The sequence below is a fragment of the Typopeltis vanoorti genome, chromosome 11 (assembly GCF_054136105.1).
Source record: "Typopeltis vanoorti isolate ZY-2024b chromosome 11, IOZ_Tvanoo_1.0, whole genome shotgun sequence".
NCBI lineage: Eukaryota > Metazoa > Arthropoda > Arachnida > Uropygi > Thelyphonidae > Typopeltis > Typopeltis vanoorti.
In genome coordinates this window covers 42010830-42036197 of record NC_143559.1, presented here as the reverse complement: position 1 = coordinate 42036197, position 25368 = coordinate 42010830, and the positions used below count along the sequence as shown (strand labels likewise).

At 36.7% G+C, this 25368-nt stretch overlaps 1 protein-coding gene across 2 annotated transcripts in view; it reads left to right on the top strand.

The window, feature by feature from the left end:
• The window catches only part of LOC150101468 (DNA mismatch repair protein Mlh3-like), a 181074-nt gene that overhangs the window by 112925 nt on the left and 42781 nt on the right, over positions 1 to 25368 (top strand). The window contains exons 9-10 of one of the 2 annotated variants that reach the window (XM_090400326.1): positions 3420 to 3682; positions 24854 to 24956. In XM_090400326.1, the coding sequence (XP_090256452.1) occupies positions 3420 to 3682; positions 24854 to 24956 (366 nt within the window). Of the gene's footprint in view, positions 1 to 3419; positions 3683 to 24853; positions 24957 to 25368 lie in introns of those variants that run through there. The other variant, XR_016549020.1, reaches the window with a different exon arrangement.

Sequence of the window (25368 nt, the reverse complement as noted above, 5' to 3'; positions counted from 1 at the left end):
ACTCCAAACGGCTCTGTCATTTTGAAGAACTTTAAGGGATCTCCTAAAACGGCAGAAAAACTATTTCAGATAATGGCCACAAAAGGAGAGCCAACTTTCTTGTTCTTTAAGAGGAGCAATAGACTCATATGGGGAGAACTCTATGTAAAAGATATAACCAAGGTCGAGCCCCATCAACTGGACGGTCACCTGGACTTAACAGAGGAAGAAAAACAACACTTATGCAACACATTGAAGTTGCTGACACGAGTAGATTTGGAAAAGAGATACCCATGGATAATGAAGGAATTTGAAAAAAGAAGTAGATACAAACACCGGTTCTTCTCACCCCATTACAAAACCGGTAAAAAGAAAAGAACCCCTATATGAATATTCGAATGTAACAAAACGAATCCTATTCTATCTTAGGAATAAACCCGAGATAAAAAACAAAGTCCACACAGCTATACAGGAAAAGGGAGACGTGGCTTTGCAATGTGAAGGTGAGCTAGAGAGTCTTACAATATGGCTCAAGTTTGGGAAAGTCACTTACGACCAAGCGGAATGGAATGAATGCTTGAAGAGAATATGGCAATTTAATGATGAAGAGTCAGTACACATACTCATAGTGATGGAAAACGTGGTAAAAGACTATGAGGAAGCGGTAAGAGATAGCAGGGCAAATATGGGAAAAAAAAAAAAAAAAAAAAAAAAAGCCCCTTCTAAGTTTCTTGGTTCTGTTTCTGTATGTTCACGCTTAATCCACATAGGAGGGGGCAGACCTGAGAACCCGAGCGGCGAAGGCTTACAGCGAGGCGGTGCAGCTCCTTGCGGGCTGCATCACTCGGGCCAGGCTCTTCCCCCTTTCTTGCAGTACTTTTCTGTTAATTCACCGACTTTTGTTGTTTCTGTTTATGTGTGTCCTAGTTCTTTTGATTTTCAATTTATGTGTGTCTTCCTGCATTTGTTTTTTTTCACTTCTTTCATCGGCCAGACATCTGAAGAGGTGGCTGGCCGGAGAACGCGGAGGAGAACGGATGGAGGGAGATAATGTCGGAGATCTGCTTGGTGTTGGCATTTAAGTCAGGCCAAGTAGATTGACTGAGGCCTCCTTTAAATATCTACTACTATCCACTCTATCTTTCCTCTCCTCTCTCACTATCAAGCTGACTCTCAGCACAACTTTTTTAAATCTAAAGAGGCCAGTGATGAAAGGCATGAACTCCCATTCTACCTCAATAAAGGTCGAAACTAGTCTGGGTAGTGGCCCTTCCCTTAATGCATAACATTAGACATATCCGCAAGGAAATGTGTTTTGCATTATAGGAGATACTGAGACAGGAGTGTTGGTAGCCTGCTCCACCTTTGCAACGCATTGCCCTAGTGTTGTACCACCTTACCCCAGTCCTGAAGATACTTTCAGGCGCAAACTTTGTTTGCTCACACTTGGATAAAGGATTAAACTAAATTTATTGGGAAGGATTTGACAAGCGACATACAGTTATTTGCTGATGATGCAAAGATAGGTAGGGTAATCAGGAATGCTGCTGATATGCAGAATGATTTGAATAGACTGGAATTGTGGGCATGGGAAAATGGGTGTCAGTTCAATGTCAGTAAATGTAAAGTCATTCACTTTGGCATAATTAGATATCCAATGTCGTATTATATTGGTGGGATTAGGCTAGAAGAAACTGATGTGGCTGGGGATCTTGGAGTGTTAATAGATAGGAAGTTTAAGGGCCATGTGGCAAAGATTGCAAATACAACTGAAAAGGTAATTGCAATGCTGAAACGAATGTTTACATGTAAAGATAAGGATGTTATTTTGCCTCTTTACAAGGCCTTGATAAGACCTCACTTGAACTATTGTGTGCAGGTCTGGTCATCTGGTTTCTGTTGTGATTCTGATATATTGGAGAGAGTACAATGGAGAGTGTTAAAAATAATATCAGGATTGTGGAATACTGATTATGAAGACAGATTGAGAATTTGTAGACTGCAGATGCAAACAGGAGAAAGAGGAGTGATATGATTGAGACTTACAAACTTCTGAAAGGGTCATACAGGATTTCAATTGATGGAATTTTTCAGTTTATGGAGGGTGGGAAAAGGACAAGAGGGCATCCTTAGAAGCTGAGAATGAAGGCCGCCAAGAATGGTGTAAGGACTAGATTTTTCTCTCAGAGGGTGGTGCATGATTGGAATGGATTGCCATTGGATGTTGTGAGTGCAAGCAGTGTGAATGAATTCAAGAATAAGTATGATAGCTGGTGTGTGTAGTATGTGGCCTCCCACGATGAGTCTCCGACTCCCTGAAGGTCTCGCTTAATAATAATAATAATGATAATGAGTCTGCCGACTCCATGGAGGGTGCAATAATAATAATAAAATAATTAATTAATAGATGTCAGGTTTCAGACCTCACCAGATTTATGCTGTTGCCATCTCTGTAATGGATAATTGTATTATTGATAGACATATCATAATTAAAATTAACTCTCACTATATCAAACCCATAAGGGAAAGGAGTAGTGTGTTGCAGTGGAAGATTACAAAACTAAATATTGTTTAGAGTAGCGTTTATAGTATAGCACTTTGGTTTGGACTCTTTTTTTTTTTTTTTGGTAGTTTTTTAGTCAATCAGTTAGTTTGTCCTAATTAGAGTTAACTGTATAAGCAATTTTCTGGCCTGTTTGGAAGAATAGATAGTGAAATCACATTGATGAAACACTGTTGTGCTGCATACCACAGATGAATCCTTTGTTGTTATTATAGTAAAGGATTCATCTTTGGTATGTCTGAAATGTGGTATGAAAGGATTCACAGATGAATCCTTGAAGTTATTCAATGAAGTTGCTTGATTTAAGATATCAGCATTCATTTACACATATTTATATTCTTTATACCTGAATAAATAATTGTGCAAATTATTCATTCAGTGACGTTGTTTGATTTAAGTTATCAGTCTGCATTCATTTACAAATATTTATGTGAAAATGCAGTGCTAACAGTTTGTCTATTTGTTATATTAATGAGAACGTTTTGCTAGATCACCGTCGAGTTTTCAATGTGTTTCTGGAAAAAAAAATTATTGATTCTTAAAACCAAAATGTATTATATTTAATATTATTTATGACTATCAGACATTATATTAATCTCTAAATGCAACTATGATGCAGTGTGAAATCAGTCATTTCATAAGATTAATGAAATGACTGATTATCATACAGTTATTATCAAAATATCAGGATGGTTCATAGTCAGACACTAGATTGTGAGTGGAATGATGTTGAGCCTTACAGAAAAGAACTGAAATTCATCTATCTCAGTCTGCCTTACTTCAAGCACTATAATACTTATTTAGATTTATCTAAAATTAACTTTTTTGATGTATGCTTATCCCATTTTTCTGCAACTTATATTTTCATTTATTTTAGATCTTTATGAAAAAAAACATGATGGAGAAGAATATATCAAGTCTTGCTGTATTGAGCCACCCATTTCCTTGTATATGAGACCAGAGGAGGTTAGACTGCTAAGAATTTACCATAATGAATTGCATAAACTTGGTGTTACATTCCTACTGTCTTCAGAAGATTCATCAAAAGTTGATGTGACTGCTGTTCCTATATGCTTAGTGGAAAAGGAAGTTAATGAATTGAAGAGAGGAAGGAATTCAGTTGCAGAAACTTCAGTCAAGGTTAATAATATGTATATAATTTTTTAAAATTTAAATTACTACTAGATACTTATAAAAGTTTTGTTACTTGTGATTTAATCACTGCATAAAATTGAGTCCAAAATATTCTTTTCTTTTTTTGGTTGTAATTATTAGAAACACATAAGTAATGACATTCTTAGTAGCATTTATTGTTGAGAACTTATTTTATTTATTTTTTTTTTTTATAGTAATCCCATGCCTGAGAAGTTTTTCAGCCTTTAGTGTGTTAATATTGTAGATGGACAGAAAACCGAGGGAAAAGAAAAAACATTTTAATATTGGATTTGAAGACCTATAGATTCTACAGGTCTTCAAATCCAATATTAAAATGTTTAAATGTTCAGGCTTATATATGTGTCCTTGTAAGATTATTACAAAAAATTTAATGCATGAAAAATGTTAAAGAATTAAAATTTATTAAAAAACTTTCGACAACAACAACCATAGGTTTAACACCCATAGGTGTCTGATGCCATCTTGATATGATTCTTCCATTGCATTCTATTTTGTGCAAGATGACTCAGTTTGTGTACAGTTTCCGCAGCATTTGACGATGTTATTACCCATTCTCTGTTTGGTCTTCTCTTTTGTTCTTACCTTCAATCATCCCAAACAGCAGCATTTTTAATTTCCTCTCATCGTTCATTCTACACATATGGCCAAATAGATGTAGTTTCCTTTTGATTATTTTCTGGATCGGGTTTTCTTTTGGTTGTATTCGTCTATATATTTCCTCATTTTTCACTTTCTGGAGGATAGAGCTTATTCTCAAGATATTTGTATAGCACATCCTCTCGAATGCTAATATCCTCCTTTCAGATTCTCTCGGAAGTACCCAGGCCTCACATCCATAGAGTATGCTGCTGAAGATACAGTTTCCGCAATACTCAGTTTAGTGTGTCTTTACAGCTTATATTTCTGTATTGCATTGTTTTCCCAAGTGTGGTATGTGTATCCCCTGGGGTATGCCCTTGTACCCACTAAAAGGGCTTTTAGGAAGTACAGAGCCAGTGCTCACAGCACAATATACATCGAGAGAGCTCCCGAAAGCTAAGTATAATTTTGAGTGAAAATTAGAATATTGGTTTAAATTTTAACGTAGTATTGTTTATTTTTGGTAGCTTGTTGTGTCTGTGTGATTTGGGCGTGAATTCTATTTTATTTAACTTAGTATTTTAACGATACGTTTCATAGAATAGCATATGGTGTCAATGCAACGTAAGATAATTGCATCCAAAAATACGATGCCTTTGTTCAAAAACTGTAATGTGAAGGAGTTTGTCCAATGTGATGTGTGTGTGTGTGTGGGATGTATGCATTCCCGAAGGAAGCTGGAGTTTGGATGGAAAGTGGTGGGAGATTGTGCAGAAAGTGTAAGCAAAGTGAGGAATTGAAGTATGTGTCAGGTCGTGAGATAGTTATGGTTGAAGAAAGCCAGAATGTGGGTGAAAATAGGGAATTGCAATGTTGTACAAGATGACAATGAGAGCGGTGATCAAAGAGAGAGTGAAAGCAATTATACAGAGAGAGAAAATGGTTTAAATGATGAAAAAAATGAGGAATAATTTGTAGGGAGTGAGATCACTAGGTTGCGTGCAGTGATACACAGTGCACAGCGAGAGTTGGAGCACCTGCAAAACTCTTTCCAGAGTGCCTCGGCTAACGGAAATAAACAAGTGTTTGAAAGGAAAAATAAGTGTAAGAGTGGGAGAGTTTCTGAAATGAAGGAAAGAGTGTTGTATGATGAATTGTTATTAAGAGGAGTGATAGATGGGAGTTTAACTAAATTGTACTTACTGGGTATGAAATTTAAGGATGTAAGTGAGAGTATTAGAGCGCAAAAACAGAGGGTGAAAGAATTGATAGTTGTGGCTGGTACGAATGAATTGAAAGGAGATAAATTTTTTATGAGAGAGGACTTTAAAGTATTGTTAAAGGTAGTGAAAGAAAAGAGTGACAGAGTTAGGATGGTGAGTCTGTTGCTATGGTATGACAGAGAGGAGTTTAGAAGGAGGGCCATAATCGCAAATTACTTTATGCACAGGTTATGCAGACGTTGTAGTATGGAATTTGTGGACATGTGGAATGAGTTTGATGGGCGAAAGGATTTATACAAGATGGATGGCCTGTATTTGAATGGATTTGGTGTGCAGAGACTGGAAAAAGTGTTGCTGAATGAAGTGAAAATGGATGTGCAGAACCAGGGAAACTAGAACTACCAAGGAGGGAGGGAAGTGGATGTGCGGACATCAGTGAGACAGTTGAGTACAAGAATGTATATAATGTACTCGAGCCAGTACTAAGGAAAAGAAATCGGAATGGGATAGTTAGAATGATGCATCAAGATATCCTGGGACAAAGGGACCTCTGCATTTCATGTATACTAATGCCAGGAGTATTAGGAACAAGATGGAAGAATTTTTGGCCTTGATTGACATTAGTGAAACATGGCTGACAGAAGATGATATAGTTAGTGGGATAGAATGTGAAGGTTATAGTGTATTTAGGAGGGACAGTGAGAATAAAATGGAGGAGGAGTGTTATTGATGATAGCTGATGAACTGCAGCCAAGGAGAAATGAAGTTGTATTGCAGGATAGTGAAAAGAGCTCATTTGAGGCTGTTTGGTGTGAGATTGAGACTGGCAGAACAAAATATATAGTTGGATGCTGCTATAGACCAGGTGATGGAATAGATGGTGGAGATAGTATGCATAAACAAATTGATGAAATGAGTGGAAGGAGGGTAATTATTATAGGGGATTTCAACTATGGTAACATTGATTAGAAGGAGGAGAGGACACATGTTAGGAAGGAAATTGATTTTATTCAACTATTAAAGGATAACTATCTGAGACAGCATGTAATTGAAAATACTAGGGGTTTGAGAGTGCTTGACCTGGTAATAGCATCTGAGAATTTGATTGTAAAGAATATGACCATGTTGCCATCTATTGGTGAGAATGATCATAAGGTCTTGACCTGGGAGGTGGCTAAAGGTGTGGAATTTTCGATTCAGACAAGGTATATGTGGAATTACCGTGCTGGCAAGTATGACAAGCTTAGGAGATTGCTTGGATCAGTGCCATGGCAGGTAAAATTGCAAGGGCTGGATGCCGATAGAGCATGGGAAGTGGTCAAGGAGCATTTACAGGAGGTTATGGCTGATTGTATACCTAGGGTCCGAATAGTAAAACAAGTAGGGGTTAAATGGATGAATAACACCATTAAGCTTGAGCTGCAAAAAAAGAAACAACTGTGGAGGAAATTTAAAGAGAAAGGTGACCTGCAGGCACATGAACGGTATAAAGCCAGGCCAGAAGGGTAACGAGTGTGGTAAAAAAAGCAAAAGTGGATTATTAATGTAAACTAGCTATGCAAGCTAAAGAGAATCCCAAACGGTTCTTTCAATATGCTGCAAGCAAAAAAAAAAACTGTACACGGCAGAATGATTTTAAGGAATGCCAGTGGTAAGGAGGTCACTGAATCAGTCGATATAGTGGAATTACTGAGCGAGCACTTTGCAAGAGTATATCATCGAGGTGGTGACATCGAAAAAATGAAGGAACCATTAGTTTATACGGGAATTGTGATGAATGAAGTGGAGGTGAATAGTCTATTACGGAGCCTTAATGTGAATACATCTGTGGGATTGGATGGTATACCGGCACGGGTCTTACGTGAAGCGGCTAAAGAATTATCAGTGCCCTTGACCATGTTGTTTAATCTGGGTCTTGGGTCTGGTTTAGTCCCGAAGGTGTGGAAAGAGGGGAAAATAGTTCCACTGTATAAAGGAGGATCGAAGACTACTGTTGCAAATTACCGACCGATCAACATATCAGGAGTTGTTGTCAAGGTCTTGGAGAAAGTAGTCAAGCGAAAAATACAGGAATGGATTGATGAAAATGAGATACTGTACAGGGGACAGCATGGTTTTGTGAAGGGTAAATCATGCCTCAGTAACTTGCTCAAGTTTTATAACACAGTGACGGCTGAACTGGATAAGGGTAATGGGTTTACAGTGATACTGCTGGACCTGGCTAAGGCATTTGACAGGATACCACAAGGAATTCTAATCCGTAAACTACAACATATGGGAATGGATATAGGGTTGGTGAGATGGATAGGTGGTTGGTTGATGGAGAGATATCAGAGAGTAGTTTATTCAGGAGTAGAGTCCAAAAGACGTCCTTTGACTAGTGGTGTGCTGCAGGGTTTGTTCTTGGACCACTGCTGTTTATTTTGTTCATTAACGATATAGGAAAGGATCTAAGAGGAACAGTTCATTTGTTTGCTGATGATGCAAAGTTAGGTAGGGCAATAGTGAATGCAGAAGATGTCAAAATCTTGCAGGAAGGCTTGGATAGATTGGTGTTCTGGGCTAAGGAGAATGGATGTCAATTTAATGTGGCAAAATGTAAGGCTATGCATTTTGGCGTGAAAAGATTAGCAGCAGTATATTACATTGGTGGAAACGTACTCCAGGAGATTGATGAGGCCAGGGACTTGAGAGTGTTGGCGGATAGGAAGATGAAGTTTAGGAGGCACATTGCAAAAGTGGCTAAAGCAGCTCATCAACTAACTTGGTTGTTGAAAAATACTTTGACGAGCAGAGACAAGCAAGTTATTGTACCTCTGTACCGAGCCTTGATAAGACCTCATCTCGACTACTGTGCCCAGATTTGGTCTCAGAGGTTTCTTCTTGATGGGGAGGAGGTGGAGAGGATCCAGAGGCAAATGACCAAGATGGTAGCAGGTCTATGGAATGAACCTTATGAGAACAGGTTGAAGATTTGTGGGTTGCAGAAATTAGTTGATAGGCGGAAAAGGGGAGATATGATTGAGACATTCAAATTGCTAAAGGTTTCTATAGGATTCATTCAGAGGATATTTTTGAGATCAGGACTGGTGGTGGGAGAACTATGGGACACCTATGGAAGCTGGGCAAGAGTGTGGTTAGCAAGGGTGTTAGAGCTGGGTTCTTTACTTTTAGAGTGGTAAATGAGTGGAATAAGCTGCCAAAGTCTGTTGTGGGTGCTATGATGGTAAGTGAGTTCAAGGCAAGGTATGATAGATACTGTGAGAATGTCGTATAGTTGTATGGACATGATGTTTAGGGCCTCCCTCGATGAGTCTAAGGACTCCCTGGAGTCGCCCGTAATAATAGTTCCATATAATGTTTGTAGTGTAACTGTAATTTTAAATAGAGATATAGACTAAACATATTATATAGTGAAACCTGTGGAGTATTCATAACTAAACATACACATGTAAACCATAGTAATTAAATTTTTAATAAGTAAATATTTCATCCTAAGTATCTCAGGATATCAGTACAGTATTTCAAACAATATTAGGAATAACATACAGTTGGGCGCGCATGCTTATTAATAGAATCCCACTATGCATGCAGTACCATGTTATAGAATTAAATTAAAATAAATATAAACAAAAAAACAAACAATTAGCTAACGCCTTTTTATTCCTGTATACGGGGAGTAGGCGAGGCCATTTAGCCCTATCTAACTTTTGGAGACTGAGTGGGCAGTTCAATCTCCACTGGTACCAATCAGAGATAGATGGCCCAAGGCTATCACTAATTAAGCGGTACACAGTGAAGAGAGACGGCTCAAATGTGCCACCATCTCGTGGTCCCTAACCTTAACACAATATATTTAATGTCTGAAATAATGTGGGTTCTACGGCCGATTTTCTTGAGTTTACGGGACGAAAAACCCGAGTTTCTGGGAGGAAAAACCCACTTGCCTGTGCCAGAGATTGACTAACTCGGGAACCGGTCGAAAAAAGGCTTAGAAAAATTTCCTCTAGTCGCCGACTAGACTCGAAACCAAGTCTTCCTTTGTGCGCCCAAGCACCGTGGTGTGCAAACGTTACATCCACTGAGCTACACAGGCTATCTGATATAAATAAAATAAATTAGATTAAATTAAAATAACATACATAAATTTATTTTACATAATTAAGGATGATAATTCCCCAGACTTTAGGGATTGTAAGACTGTCATTACAGTTTAAATTGGATCTGTGACGTAGGCTTTAGCACTTTCTTTTTATAAACGATCATGTTAAGGATCTACATAGATCCTTAACATGAGATCCTTCAACATCCTGTGTTGTGCGATGCCAAATTTGTGCAGTTTGATAAGACAGATATGGTCTTGATGTTCAGAAATGTGTTTACTAATAGATCTTCCTGTCTGTCCATAGTAAGACATCTTACATGAACATGGAACTTTGTAAACACCAGGTAGTATCAAAGATGAGAGTTTGACTTTAGGAGAAGGTAACAAATTATTGATCTGGTTGATAGGTTTGTAGGTAGCAGCAAGTTTGTATTTCTTCATAATTTTTGACAGACATTTGGAGATGCCTTTGACATATGGTATGGAAATCCTACGGACTTGTTCTTGTCTAGGTTGATGTGTGGGGAAGTGACTGATGATTTTTTGAGTTGTTTTTGGATTGTATCCATTTAGTATGGCTGTATTTTTGATGATTTCCAATTCTTGGTTTAAAGATTCTTCGGAGGAGCAAAATATGAATACTCTGGCTACTGATAATTTAATGATGCCATATTTTTGAGATGGATCACGAGCAGATGAATTGTGAATGTAACGACCTGAAAATGTCGGCTTACGATAGACAGAAGTGGAAATGGAACCATCTTCATTTCGTTGGATGTGTAAATCTAGAAAGGAGATACTTTATGAAGATTCTTTTTCTAGTGTGAATTTGATGCGAGGATGAAGAATGTTGATTTTATCTAGAAACAAGTATAGTTCTTGTTCAGAATGACTCCAGACGACAAAGATGTCATCAACACGTCGAAGCCAAATTTTTAGTTTAGGTTCAAATGTGAAAATTTTTTTCTTCAAGGTGTTCCAGAAAAAGGTTAGCTAAGTTTGGTAATAAGGGAGAGCCCATTGGTGTTCCTTCCTCTTGCTTGTAAATTATTTCTTTCCATGTGAAGTATCCGGATGTAATAACAAATTTGAATAATTCCTCAATATCAGTTGGAAATTTTTGAGTTAACAAGTCTAGTGTTTCCTTGTGGAAAATTTTAGTGAAGAGGGAGACAATGTCGAAGCTAATTAGCATGTCCATTTCTGACAGTTGAATGTCTTTTATTTTTGTATGAAACTCTGTGGAAATTTTAATTGATGAGTCAGAGTGGCCTATGAGAGGAGAAGGTTAGATAAAAATCCTGATAATTTGTAAGTCAGGCTGCTAATAGAATCCACAGTGGGTCTGAGTGGAACGTTGTTCTTCTGAAGTTTAGATAAACCATATATTCTAGGAGGCCTAGCATGGTATGTTCTGAGTTTTTTTTTATGGTTTCTTGATCTAAGAAAGTGGTTTCATCGAGTAACATGTTGGGTTTCTTGAGCTGTCTTTCTGTAGGATCATAATAAAGTTGGACATATGTATTTCAATCTTGACGTAAAAAAAAAACACCAATTTAAACCGTAATGATGTTCTTACTATCCCTAAAGAGAGTCTGAGAAATTGTCATCCTTAATTGTGTAAAATAAATTTATGTATGTTATTTTATTTTAATTTAATCTAATTGATTTTAATTTAATTCTATAATATGCTACTGCATGCACCCTAACTGTATGTTATTCCTAGTGTTGTTTGAAATAACTGCACTGATGATGTCCTAAGATACTTAGGATGAAATATTTACTTATTAAAAATTTAATTACTGTGGTTTATGTGTATATGTTTAGTTATAGACTAAACATATACAGTATATTTCTATATTTTTAGTACTTTTATCATATAATTCTGTAAAGCTTTCTTTGTCAAGAGAAATCTCGTGATCAGAAAGAAGAGGAATTTACTGAATTGTTGTGAGACAATTTTCTCAAGCAGCATGTGAAAGAAGGAACTTGAGGTCAAAGAGTGTTGGATTTGCTCATAGCATCACAGGTGATCTCTGTTAAGAATATGGCTATTTTCTTGGGAGGTATGTAATTGTATTGATGCTTTGATTAGAATAGGTTACATGCTGAACTACGAAGCTGGAAATTATGATCAACTTAGGAGAATACTATTTTTGGTCCCATGGTATCAGTTACTAAATTGGAAAAATGTCAGCAATGCATGGGAATCTCTGAAAAAGTGCTTAAATGAGTATACCTTCTGTCTCTCAACCAATCCCATATTCTCCAGTTTATGCAACAGCCTTTCATGTGGTTTCCTATCAAATATCTAAGAAAAATCCAACATTATCATAGTGTATCCATTCCCTTTGAGTCTCCGTAGCTCAGTTGGTATAGACGAAGCCCTTTGGTCAGAAAGACCTGGGCTCGATTCCCATCCATGACGTGAGGAACCTTTATCTGGTCTCTTTCAACTAAAGATGAGTTAGCCAGTCTCATACAAACTGGTCCCGTGAACACACACTTCTACAGACATAGGACACACTGGGAGGCATAGGGCTAACCACCTTATCTTCATGTAATGGTTGCGAAGTTCAAGAGTACTCGAAAAGGTTATGGGCACTTAAGTGCCTGTTATGACCACTGATAGGATAGGAATCCTTGTGTAGAGGCTTAAGTGCTGTGAGGACATTATGTTGGAGGTTTAATGGATTTTTTACAACACTCAAAAAGAATTAAAATAGAATTTAATGCTTCCTATATTTCGTCCTAGTCACTAGGACATCTACGGGGATTACAAAGACAATTAATGTAACATGCTCACAAAAACTTACAATACTAAATTAAATTCTATTTTAATTCTTTTTGAGTGTTGTAAAAAATCCATTAAACTTCCAACATAATGTCCTCACAGCACTTAAGCCTCTACACAAGAATTCTAATCATCCATGGAGAAGAGTTAGCACGCAAATCCAAGCAATACGGTAAGTCAAAACTACGACTATCTAGACAACTAAATAGGCTGGCCTTTTTAAAAAGATGTCGGGATACAAGAGTGATACCGAAATGTGTTAAAATGAAGATCAATTTCCATTCCAAAAAAGCACTCCGGATATACAAACGTGCCAGCTTAGCATTACTACGTGAGCAAATCGCCTCTACTCGTGCCGCCCTCGCAGTGACGAACGCCGCCATTGTCTCCTTACATGCGGAGCTCTCCACCGTTCTTAACCCTGAACTTTGGTCGATTCTCTCTGACATTTCGGAAACTTCCGCACAGAGAGAATTTCAGAAAATAAAAAACAAACACGTCAAGAAATATAACAACCTGGTTAAAGACAAACCACAACCACAAATTCAACCGCTCCAGACAGTAATAAACCTCTCGTCCAAAAGGCTCAACGATGATGCCGTCAGCGCCCTTTGCCTCGGCCGTAATTTTGCCGTCGCCCCGAAAGAAGTGCCGGTGCTCGATGTAATGGTTAACGTCGAACGGGGGATCGGTCGCTTACCGTCAGAGGTAGCCAACAACATCAGACTCGACGTAGCCAACATCCTCGTTCACTCTTCGCCTCCAAAAAGTAACTTATCTTATTCCCAATGCATGGCTCTCCAGAAACTACGCAAAGAAAAAAGTATCGTCATCACCAGAGCGGATAAAGGTAATGCCACAGTTGTCCTTAATACCAGCGAATACAATCGTAAAATGAACATTATCCTCCGCGATCGCGCTACCTACATCCCACTAGAACACGACCCCACAAAAATGCAAGTTAAGAAATTAAAAATCTTACTTAAAAAAGTAACCTCCTGGCCCCCCGACGTCACGAAAAAACTTAAACCTTTCCGCTCCCGTCCTCCCCGAATATACAGTTTACCAAAAATCCACAAACCTAATTCCCCACTCAGGCCTATAGTAGATGCCACCAATGCACCTTGTTACAGACTGTCTAAACAGCTGGCCAACTCTCTGTTCCCCCTCACCGGAAATTCAGCTTCCTATATAAAAATATAAAAAACTCGACCCACTTTAAAGCCCTCACAGAAAATTTAACCTTGAATAATACAGACATATTAGTAAGCTTTGATATCTCCTCCTTGTTTACCAATATTCCCTTAACTGACACTTTATCTCTCTTAGAAAACGTTTTTCCCTCTGACATCTTAGATCTCTTTTCCTTCGCCATCAACTCTGGGTATTTCGCTTGGAATAACAAAATCTACAAGCAGATAGAGGGAACCACCAAGGGCTCCCCCCTCTCACCCCCCCTTGCCAATTTCTATATGGAAGATTTCGAAAAACGAGCCATAGACTCAGCCCCACTCAAACCTTCTATCTGGCTAAGATATGTAGATGATGTGTTCTCTATTTGGCCTCATGGCCCAGACACGTTAGACTCGTTCCTCGGTCATCTCAATAGCCTACATCCAAGAATCCAGTTTACTATGGAAAAGGAAAAGAACAATTGTTTACCCTTCCTAGACACCTTAGTCACACGCCTGCCTAATGATACACTTGCCTTCACTGTATACAGAAAACCCACACACACAGGCAGATACATTCACAAACTCTCCCACCACCACCCCTCACAACAATATGGCATCATTAAAACCCTTACCAAGAGAGCCCACAATCTTTGTTCCAGTGGAACCGCCCTCACTACTGAGCTTAACCACATACACAGAACTTTCCTCTCCAATGGCTACAGCGAACACAGCATCAAAAAAATAATCAATTCCTCCCCCATTCCCCGTCCCTCTCATCAACAAGAATTTAAAAATGCCATCACCATACCCTACATCCATGGCACTTTGGAAAAAATAGCCAAGATACTAAAAAAGTATAACCTACACACAGCATATAAGCCCTACCGCAAACTGGCTACCCTTATCCATTCTACGAAAGATCCGCTCCCTCCTCTCTCTCTGCCTGGAGTTTACAAAGTACCCTGTTCCTGTAGGCTTGCGTACTTTGGACAGACAGGCAGATCAGCATCCATCCGCCTGGAGGAACGCAAGTCGTATATCGTTAAACACAACTATGGCCACTCAGGCTTGGCTGACCATGTTTTGGACACCACCCACAGAGTATCATGGAAGAAAACCACCGTGCTCCACCACAGCAAATTCAAGAAAGAGAGACTTTTCTTAGAAGCAGCAGCAGCTCTCAGAAACCAACCAAATCTTAACAAATACGGTTGCATTAAGCTTCCGAAGATTTGGGAAACAGTCATCACCAGAGGTCCCACCTTACATTCCAGGCCACCTACTACTGCCCTTAGAGGGCGCTCCACCTAGATAGGACTTTATTGTCACCCACGTGGTTGGGCTTAGTATTGTAAATTTTTGTGTGCATGTTACATTAATTGTCTTTGTAATCCCGGTAGATGTCCTAGTGACTAGGACGAAATATAGGAAGCATTAAATTCTATTTTAATTCTTTTTGGGTGTTGTAAAAAATCCATTAAACCTCCAACATAAATAAAGGATAGGAATCCATTCCCTTTTATTCAACTTGGCCATAACATTGTTATAAGATATGAGCAAATTGCTAAAACGTGACCTTCCTTTAGTAAACCCATGCTGCTCCTTGCAGAGTATAGCTTGTTTGTCTATCCATTTCTGTATGCGAGTTCTTACTAACTTCTCTAAAATCTTTACTATCAAACCAGAGATACTGATAGGTCAGTAGTTAGACACATCAATTTTCACCACCTTTCTACAATGGAACTATCATACATTCCTGTGTAGGAAGTTATACAAACATGTGAAAGGCCTAGCCAATTCAGCTGAACATTCAACATTCCTTTAGCAAACGGGTTGATATTCTGTCTGTCCATATTGACAAATTCTTATTCAAGTTATGCAACAGCTCTGCAACCTCATTTTCATGAACCTCTAACTCTTCATCCAATGTAGAAGTAGTGCTCTGCATCATGTTGCATACACCTGGTTGATATATCTTAGCAAAGTGAGCACTCATTAATTGAACTATCTCATTAGCTTCTGACACTAAAGTACAATTTTGCTTGCAAATGTATACAGTGGGTGTGAATCTGCCAGATTTAAGGTGACCAGTGGTGTATCTCAGGGTTCAGTCCTTGGACCATTATTGTTCAGTCTATACATTAATGACATCAGATGTGCAATTGTTTGCCAGTGATGCAAAGACAGGCAGGGCAATCAGGAATGTGATATTCAGCACTTACAGAATTATTTGAATAGGCTGGAAATTTGGGCAAACGAAAATGGCTATCAGTTTAATGTTAGTAAGTGTAAAGTTATGCACTTTGGCATGATTAGATTTCCAGCGGCATATTATATTAGCGGGTTATGCTACAGAAAACTGCAGAGGCAAGGGATCTTGGTATTTTGGTGGATAGGAATTTGAAGTTCAAAGGTCACATACCAAAAGTTGAAAATACAACTCAGAGGATAATTGCAGTGTTGAAGCAAACTTTGACATAAGTAAGTCATTTTGCCTCTTTATAAGATTTTGATAAGACCACACCTGGATTATTATGTGTAGATTTGGCCTCCCAGATTCCAAGGGGATAAAGAAGCTGTGGAAAGGGTGCAAAGAAGAGTTACAAAGATTATATCTGGATTATGGGATTTAGATTATGAGGACAGATTGCGATTATGTAGATTACAGACTAGTTAACAGGAGAAAGAGGGGTGATATGATAGAGGTCTATAAACTTTTGAATGGGTATTATAGAATAGCATATGATGAAATTTTTCATTATATGGAAGACAGAGAGAAAATGCAGGGACATCCGTGGAAGTCAAGTTTATTCACATTCAAGAAAGGGTAAAAGCTAGGTTTTTCTCTTACAGAGCAGTGAATGAGTGGAATAGTTTGCCTTTAGGGGGTTTAATGGTAGGTATGACAGTGAATTTAAGGGAAGGTATGACAGCTGGTTTGGGTGATTTATAACCTCCCTCAATGACTCCTTGACTCCATTTAGGTCTCAGATAATAATAATAATTATTATAAGTTTGTTATTAATGACAGTATAAAATAAGAGAAATTTCTGTACTGAACTATATATATATATATATATATATATATATATATATATATATATATATATATATATATGAAAGAATGATCATTAACTCGGTTAACATACATATTTTTATAAAGAATTGAATGACTAGAACCGAGATTTAAGTAAAAAGGTTTTAATATAAAAACACGACTAGTTTCGGCTTGTAACAGCCTTCATCAGGTGATATTAGCCTATTCACAGGCTAAAGTAATTAACTCCGCTTTTTGAATTTTTTTAAATTTTAGTGCCAAAGTACTTGATTGATGCTTAACTTTTTATATTTAAAATAAATTTCCTTAATAATTAGACTTAACAGCACTAAATGACAAACATTTTTTTTGGCCGTGGAATAATAAATAATTTATTTTAGAAGCCAACGTGATTAGCTCTATACTCTTAAGTAAATAGTTGCAATAATGCAATTCAAATGCTTATAAGAATTTAGTTAAGTAATTTTTTAATGCAACAGTACATATTAAACAACAATAGTAAACTGTTAACTGTTATCGTATCATAAAAAAAGTAAAATTTCAAAAAAAGAAATTACAAACATCTTTTCAATTAATATGTTACGTGCCAAGCCCACTTTGTTTACCTTTTCGTTTATGCCACGCACATTTTATTTAAAAATGTAACCAAAAAAATATATCATCTATTACAGAATTTTGAAAGAAAATAGCTACTCACTTATGAATTGTCAAGATAAAGAAACCCGTAAATAGCAGTACTATAAATAAGCCTCAAAAATTGCATCACTTTGTGTTAATTTTTAATATCAGAATATTATTTATTACATTTTATATCGTCGGTCACCAATGACTGATGCGGCCTGAATGGAAAATAATCATCGATGACCAACACAGTGCTTCACGTATTAACGAGTTACCGGGTTATTTTCACTTGCTAAATTGATTAACTCCCTTAGTTATGCAGAAAATGTTAAAATAATAATTATTCCAAGGATATTATTATTATGTGACACCTCCAGGGAGTCCAAAGAGCTCATCGAGGGAGAGTGTGGCAACAGCATCGAATGATTGAAACCCTTCCAACTACTAACTGCATTCAAACTTAACTTTTTTCGTGAGCCATTAGTAGCAGAGGTTCTACCAATCGACCAACCTTTGCTGGTATACTAATTTATGCATTCTATGTGTCATTAGATAAAAGCTACACCTATAATAATATATTCTAAAATGTTTATTTGAATTTAAATTTTAAAAGAAATTTTAAAAAAAGAATCTACATTATATTATCACTTTTCTCTACTTTTTGTTTTGTGGAGTTAATCGATTTGGCAAATGAGTGACACACACACATATATATATAATATATATATATATATATATATATGTATTTTTTTTTTTTTTTTTTAGTAAAGAAGACTAAATATAAAATTTAAAATTTCTTAGTGTTATAAAAAATACTAGTATTGGAGGAAAAGGTAAAGACTAGTATTGCACCTGCAGATGGCAATTTAGCTTATGCTGATTTACATAATTTTATTATCGTTTTCTTTAATATAATTACTCAATAGTGCACGTATGACTTTAAACTAGCTCTGTAAACGATAATAGCATTTACAGAGCTTTTCCTGCATACAAAACTATGTATGCAGGAAAAGTGGTGTCATTTTCAAAATACATGTGTATTCAATAACTGAAACACGTAACCTTCTCAATTCATTCAGATAAAAAAATATACCATGTATGTATGGTGCTCTCTCTCCCTAACCATCCTATCCCAGTTCTGTAACAATTAATATTCCATCTACAGAGCCTGTAGTAAGAAAGAATATTAATAACTTTAATAATAACTAATATTAATAAAGGAATAAAATTTTTCAGAAAGCTAAATATAATTGAAATATTAAATAATATGAAATATTTCTTTTTTAAATATTTTTTTAAGAAATATTGTTTTAAAAATATTTCTTATATGGGAAATATTTCTTTTTTTTTTTTTCATATATATCGACGATGAATTTTCCCTGCGATGAATAGCCTCATCGATGAATTTTACCTGTGATGAATTTTCCTGCAACGAATTGTCGGCAATCAATTTTCCTGCAATGAATTGTCGGCAATCAATTTTCCTGCAACGAATTGTCGGCAATCAATTTTCCTGCAACGAATTGTCGGCAATCAATTTTCCTGCAACGAATTGTCGGCAATCAATTTTCCTGCGATGAATTGTCGGGACATGACTTCTCGTAACTGAGTAGGTCACAGCACCCAATTACAAATGTCCTCAAAGAAGAATGGTCTAATGATAAATGAGCCAGACAGTAACTTGGGATGAATTCAAAGGATTTGTTGGATTGCATACAGGTTTTGTATAGCCCATACCTGGCAAATGTGAGTATTCACAGCTTTGTTCAAGTGAAAGTGAGCCACATCTCGCCGCAAAATCATCCATGGCCATGCAGCATCCAACTCCACTCAAGCAAGGAATGTTTAAGTGAATAACAGTCATCTTTCAAAGTCCTGCAGGTGCAACTCCTGTGTCAAGGTTATCTTGAATGGGTAGAAATGCAGAATCTTCCATTGAATTTTCCAAACGGTTGTGTAAGGCACATCCATGTGTCCTGATACAGCACATGCACCGCAGGAACCAGCGGTGCTGTTATTCATGACCTTCTCCACAATGGCAGTAACAGTTTCATTTACTTGTGAACTGATTGGTTTATGATCTCTGCCATGTCTAACTCTCAATGATCCTGTTTCTTCAGAATGGTCTAATCATTTGTTGGAGATTGTGGACCTTGTCGACATTTGTTCAGGTGGCAAAATTCACAGAGTGCAGCAACAGCATTGCAATTTTTTACGTAGTACAGTTTCACGTGCAAAGCACATTGGGGAAAGGTTAGTGCCATCACTGTGGATGGTATTAATAATCAGAATGAAGGGAAAAATCATGTGTCCATCTTTTTAAACCCTCCTGGCACCTGCCGAGTTGTGTGATATGCAAGTTCCATGCATTTGGTGTTTACAATGCCCCTAGTTGGTGGTTTATTTTGGAACTATTTTTTTATTATTTTTTTTCCTCAGATATTGCTTCTGCATAATGCAATGTTTTCTTCAAAGTTTCAGCCTTAAGTGTGCTGGATGATGCTCCACAAGGTCTTAAACAGGAATGTTTCAATTTTGATCACGTTGTAAAAAGATGCAGATGGAAAATAAATTATACAGGTACTGAGAATGGATAGAGGAGTGCTTCCATGGTAGCTTAGACATGGATCTTGTGAGTGAAAAGGGGAAAGACCTTTTCCTCACAAGAGGAAAAGGTCTTTCCCCTTTCCCCTCTTTCCCCTTTTAGCTAACTGACAGAAAATGACAGAAAGAGAAAGAAGGATGACTGATTGGGAGAGCTGAAGAGTAGCAGAATTAGTTGCAAAAGACGGGCTTAACTAGAGGAGACTGATTTTTGCCCTATATGCAAAGTGCACTTTGCTATTTTTTGTTATCATCCATAGTTAAAGGATGTTAACAAAAAATAATAAAGTTCATTGATTAAAGGATAAATTAATCGTTAAACATTTTTTAACAAAATTTGTTTTGTTATTGCAAAACATCTTCACTGTGTAAAAGAAGCATGATCAGAATTTAACAGCTGCATACTTTAACAGTGGTTATATTTCAATCAACTGACCCTTGCATGGACTTAGTGTGTCAAAGGAGTTCAGGTACATCATTTTATGATTGTAACTTCATTTATCAAACCCTTCGATTATCTGATTAGCAATTGCTCTCCTGCTGGAGTTGGATAACTGAGGGGTTACTCTACTTTTGTACAGCAATTTGGTATTATTTTAGAGAATCCCATGGATAATGTCAACTTCATGTCGGACTAATCCAAACTCACAAAGTTTAGTTGATTGAATGTAACATTTTCAAAGATATGTTTTTTTTTAATAACCATTCTGTTTGTATGAAGTAGGGTAAATTGCAAGAACATGGAACTTGATTAAAACCAAATAGTAACCAAGGAGAAACTTTGTTTTTAGGAGAGGGTAATAGCTAACAGATTTAGTTGGTAGTAAGCAGAAATTTTACTACAAAGAAAGTTTATCTGGATGCTATATACACCAATCTTCTGCTTGTGTCCATCCCAAAAATACAGATTTGTTACATCCCTAGTATTAAGAGATCACAAAATTTGTTTGCATTTCACAAGCAACTCTCAGAAAAAGAAATCTTGGTATCAAGTGAATCTGATTTATCAATGACTATAATCCAAAAAAATATTCAAAACGTTATCAATTAGTTTTCTCCATATCAAGGACTTATATTCTTAAGAGTTGATTTTTTTGCATTTGAGCATGGTAATTTTTTTTGCAAATGTTGCAAGTTCTAGTAGGCTGAGTGTGAAGCTGAAGTTTTGGTCTCAAGCCAATTGTGACGTGCTGATTTTTTTTAGACTACTTTGACACATTATTGGAGAACCAAAGTTTGGCTGGCGATTTTGAATTTTGGGTAGAATGAGAGATGAAGGCTTCTTTCATATAATTTTAGTTTTACGTTCAGTTGAGAGAGAGTCTACATTGAGTCAGGAGAATGGAAACTGATTAGACCATGGGAAGGAGACGTCACTGACTGGAGGTCATCGCATTTGGCACTATCATAATGCCAAAGGACATGAGAGAGAGAGAGAGATGACTGGGTGAAGGATGTTCCATAGTAATGGAAATTGAATTATGTTATGTTCTGAGTTGCCAAGAGGGAGAAATTATATTTACAGTATATTTGGAAGTAGAGGTGGTCAAGAAAACAAAGTATATTGGCAGGATGGCAAGATGTTCAAGTATCTGGTATTCTGGTGTGAGAGGGACTATTTGTGTTAGGTCCTTGCTAACAGCAAACAAGGACCAGCAACATTAGAGAAGGAAAGATTTGAGTTGAGTTGTTGACATTGAAAACCCTTAACCTCACTGTTTGGGTATTTAGTCTGCAGAAAATCACTCCAGAAACAAAGAGATCAGAGTTGTTTTCAGAATTTAGAGAGCAATAAAGGCATCAAACTGGCAAGGAAATTAAATTTTGAGCTAGAGCATATCTAACAGCGAGAGATTCTAGGTTTGGCATTTTCTGACTCAGGATTAGAGTTGACAAGTGCATATGTCCTGTGATGGAAGGAATTGTGTAAAGTGTAGTTTGAAGTGTGTATTGTTTATATTAGCATTAAGGCAACAAATGTTGGTGAAGTGGATGTGGAAAATTTTTTATTGCTCTTTTTTGTGGTTTTGTTACTTTTTTGGATGTCGTTACTTTTTATTTATTTTTGTTGTTTTTTGTGAGAAAATTTTTGTGATCTGCAGCGACATTATTCATTATTTTGTTCTCCATTATTAATGGAGAGAAAGAGTAAATAAAGTGCAGGGCATGCAGTGCAAAGGGAAAGACTCACGAATTGTCCCATAGAGAGAGAGAGAGAGCTGTTCCCTTTCCATATACATGGTCTTGACAGTTCTTCTCCTTCATACCACAGTACTCAGACTTTTTAGACTCCTCTTAGGCACTGTCTTGCATACAAATATCAGCAGAATTGTTTGCTGGCTGGTTGGGAAGTCTCCCAATTTGTTATCAGGTTTGGTATCCATGTGCTATCCAGTGGTTAGCCAGCAGAGCCATTTTAATGCTTTACACTTGAATTAGAGAAGGATTTGGTACCTGCAGAGTGTCTAACATGTAAAAAGTGGAGGATAAAAACCAGTGACTTTGCTCTGGCAACCAGTCATGACCACATCTACTTCAGATCTCCAGTAAGTTGGTAGTACCTTAATGAGCATTGAAAGTCATCATTACCTGGAAGCCTAGTTGACATCTCCTCTAGCAAGGAAAGATATATCTTTTGTAGTGTCAGTACTTGCTATAGCATAGCGCTTTCTTTGTGGAAACAAACCTCATCACAAAAAAAGGTAGGATTGGCTTGTCTGGGAGAGGCTGTATATTATGTATTACCAGCCCTTTAGTAGCCTAATAAATGCATCCGTACCTTCCCCACCTTTGGATATTCATTTCATTGTTTCATTGTTCAGTTTGCTTGGTACTGCAGGTATGTTTTGACTGAAACATGGTCTTTTAGTTTTAAAATCACCTGTCCCTTTACTGAATTATATACAGGTTCATCGGCTACCTGTGTTAATATGTTACCTGTGAAAGCACTTTTTGAATCTGGTTTCAGTCATTGGTGGTAGATGATGGAGACTGCTGCCTAACAAGAACTGAAATTTAATGCTTCACTGCTTGGGTGATAATATAGTTGTTGGATTTGGCAAATTCATATACATCAGGTTTGGAATTTTTTAATCAGATTAGGGTATATCTAGTTATATTTTCAGGTGGACTTATTGATGCTTGCAAACTGGAGTTGGCAGTATTAGTTTGAATCTCAAATGCTTCTAGGACTTAAAAATGTTGTGGATGTAACTTTTATTCACATTTTGAAAGATTAGTAGTACAGTACATGATTGTTATGAATTATTGGTACATGATGTAATTGATTGTTAAGTTGTGTAGCTTGTCTTCCTGCTTAGTTTTTTTTTTTCTTTTTCTTTTTTGTTTTAGCTGCAAATATGAGAAATCATCATTAAAAAAAAGAAGTTAAAAGTGAAATTTACCAAAAAAGTTTGGTAAATTTCCAATAGACTGCAACACAATTCGTTCATTCATATCAGTGTCGGCATGTATCATCTTTTTCATGACCTCTGGCAAAATTTTAGTCACATGCAACATGTAGTTCTTGTTTGGCAAACATTTAAAATGATTGTGTTTGCATTTTTCATAAAAAGGGAGAAAAACAAGTTTCATGCAGTGATAAAGCATTTTTATTTGAAGAGGTGGACGGCCTCACAGATCGAAGCCAATTTAGATGCTGTTCACGGGGACTCTGCACTAGCATTAAAGACTATTTATTTTTGGATAAATGAGTTTAAACATGGTCATAAGTTCATCGAAGATGAAGCGCACTCTGGACGCCCGACTGAGGTCACTTCGAAGAAAATGATTGACAAAATCCATGTTATTATCTTTATGGAGGTGCGTGAGATTGCTGAGAGTGTAGGCATCTCAACTGAATGGGTATATAATATCCTGCATGAAAAATTGCACATAAAAAAGCTGTGTGCGTGATGGGTGTTGCGATTGTTGACTGTCGATCAAAAACGCATGCAAAAAGACATTTCAACATAATGTTTGGCGATGTTTAATCGCAATTTGCAGGATTTTTTGCATCGATTTGTGACTGTAGACAAAACTTGGATCCACCACTACACACCTGAGTCCAAGCAGCAGTCAAAACAGTGGACATCACCTGGTAAAAGAGTACCGAAAAAGCGAAGACCATTTTGTCAGCTGGGAAGGTGATGACACTGTTTTTTGGGTCTATATCATGACGATATCATTTGGGTCTATATCATGATAGACTATTTTCCAAATAGTCTATCATGATAATTCCCAAGGAATTATCATGATAGACTATTTGGAAAAGTGTAAGACTCCTGTTATTGTCTCTAAAAGTGTAAGACTCCTTTTTTTAAACGGTCCATCATTGTTGGACTGTTTAAAAAAAAGAACTGAAGAAAAAAAAATGGCTATGATTGGCTCACAAAAAAGTGCTCTTTCATCAAGACAATGGACTGTCCCACACATTGGGTGTCGCAATTGCAAAATTGCATGAATTGGTTCCACATCCACCGTATTTTCCGGACTTGGCACCCTGTACTACTACTACTACTACTTCTTGTTCCCAAATTTATTTGGCTCAGTGGGAAAAAATTTTCTTCGAATGAGGATGTCATCAAGGCTGTCAATGACTATTTTGCACAATTTGACAAATTCCACTTTTTAGATGGGATAAAAAAATTGGAAACTTGCTGTCCCAGATGTGTAGACCTCGATTGAGACTATGTTGAGAAATAAAGGTGATTTTTTTAAAAAAAATGCGTTTAACTTATTTTTTTTTACCAACCCTTTCAAACAACCTTCGTATATAATGTTATGTGAATATTATAAGTCAAAATCCAAGACTCCTATTGAGAAGGATGGAATTTATCAATAGAATATCCGATATGACTCATTGTGCACTTCTTACGTTTTTTTTTTTTTACTTGCTATATAATTTATAATGTGAGGTTATCTTTTAAATAATGTGTGAACTCCACTACACTATGGATTTTTTGCTTTCTTTTTAGAACCTTTTGAGGGAATGGATACTTACAGTACAACAGACAGCTGGTGCAACATATGCTCTTCCAAAGACACTAACTAATATTATAAACTCTCAGGCCTGCCATGGTAAAAAAAATATTATAAAGACAATTATAGAAAGTGTTATTAAATGACAATATTTCTAATCATACTCCGTTTTTATTAATTTTTAAAATAATTAGTATACATCAGGGGTCGCCAAAGTTATTTGTCCATCGATCCCTTCAAGCGTTTCTTGACTTTTTATCAACCCCCTATATTTTACTATTACGTAATTATAATAGGACAAGCAAAAAAAGACGCTTATGTGAGTTTTTAGATTGTTTATTTTATAGTTACAGTGTTTATTGTATGTATAATATAGTATATATTATTATATTACTATTACTACTACTATTACTATCACTAGTAATATCACTGGTATTACTAGTGATATTAATAAACTACTGGTATTAATATCACTGGTATTACTACCAGCGCTGCTCAACTCTTCAACATA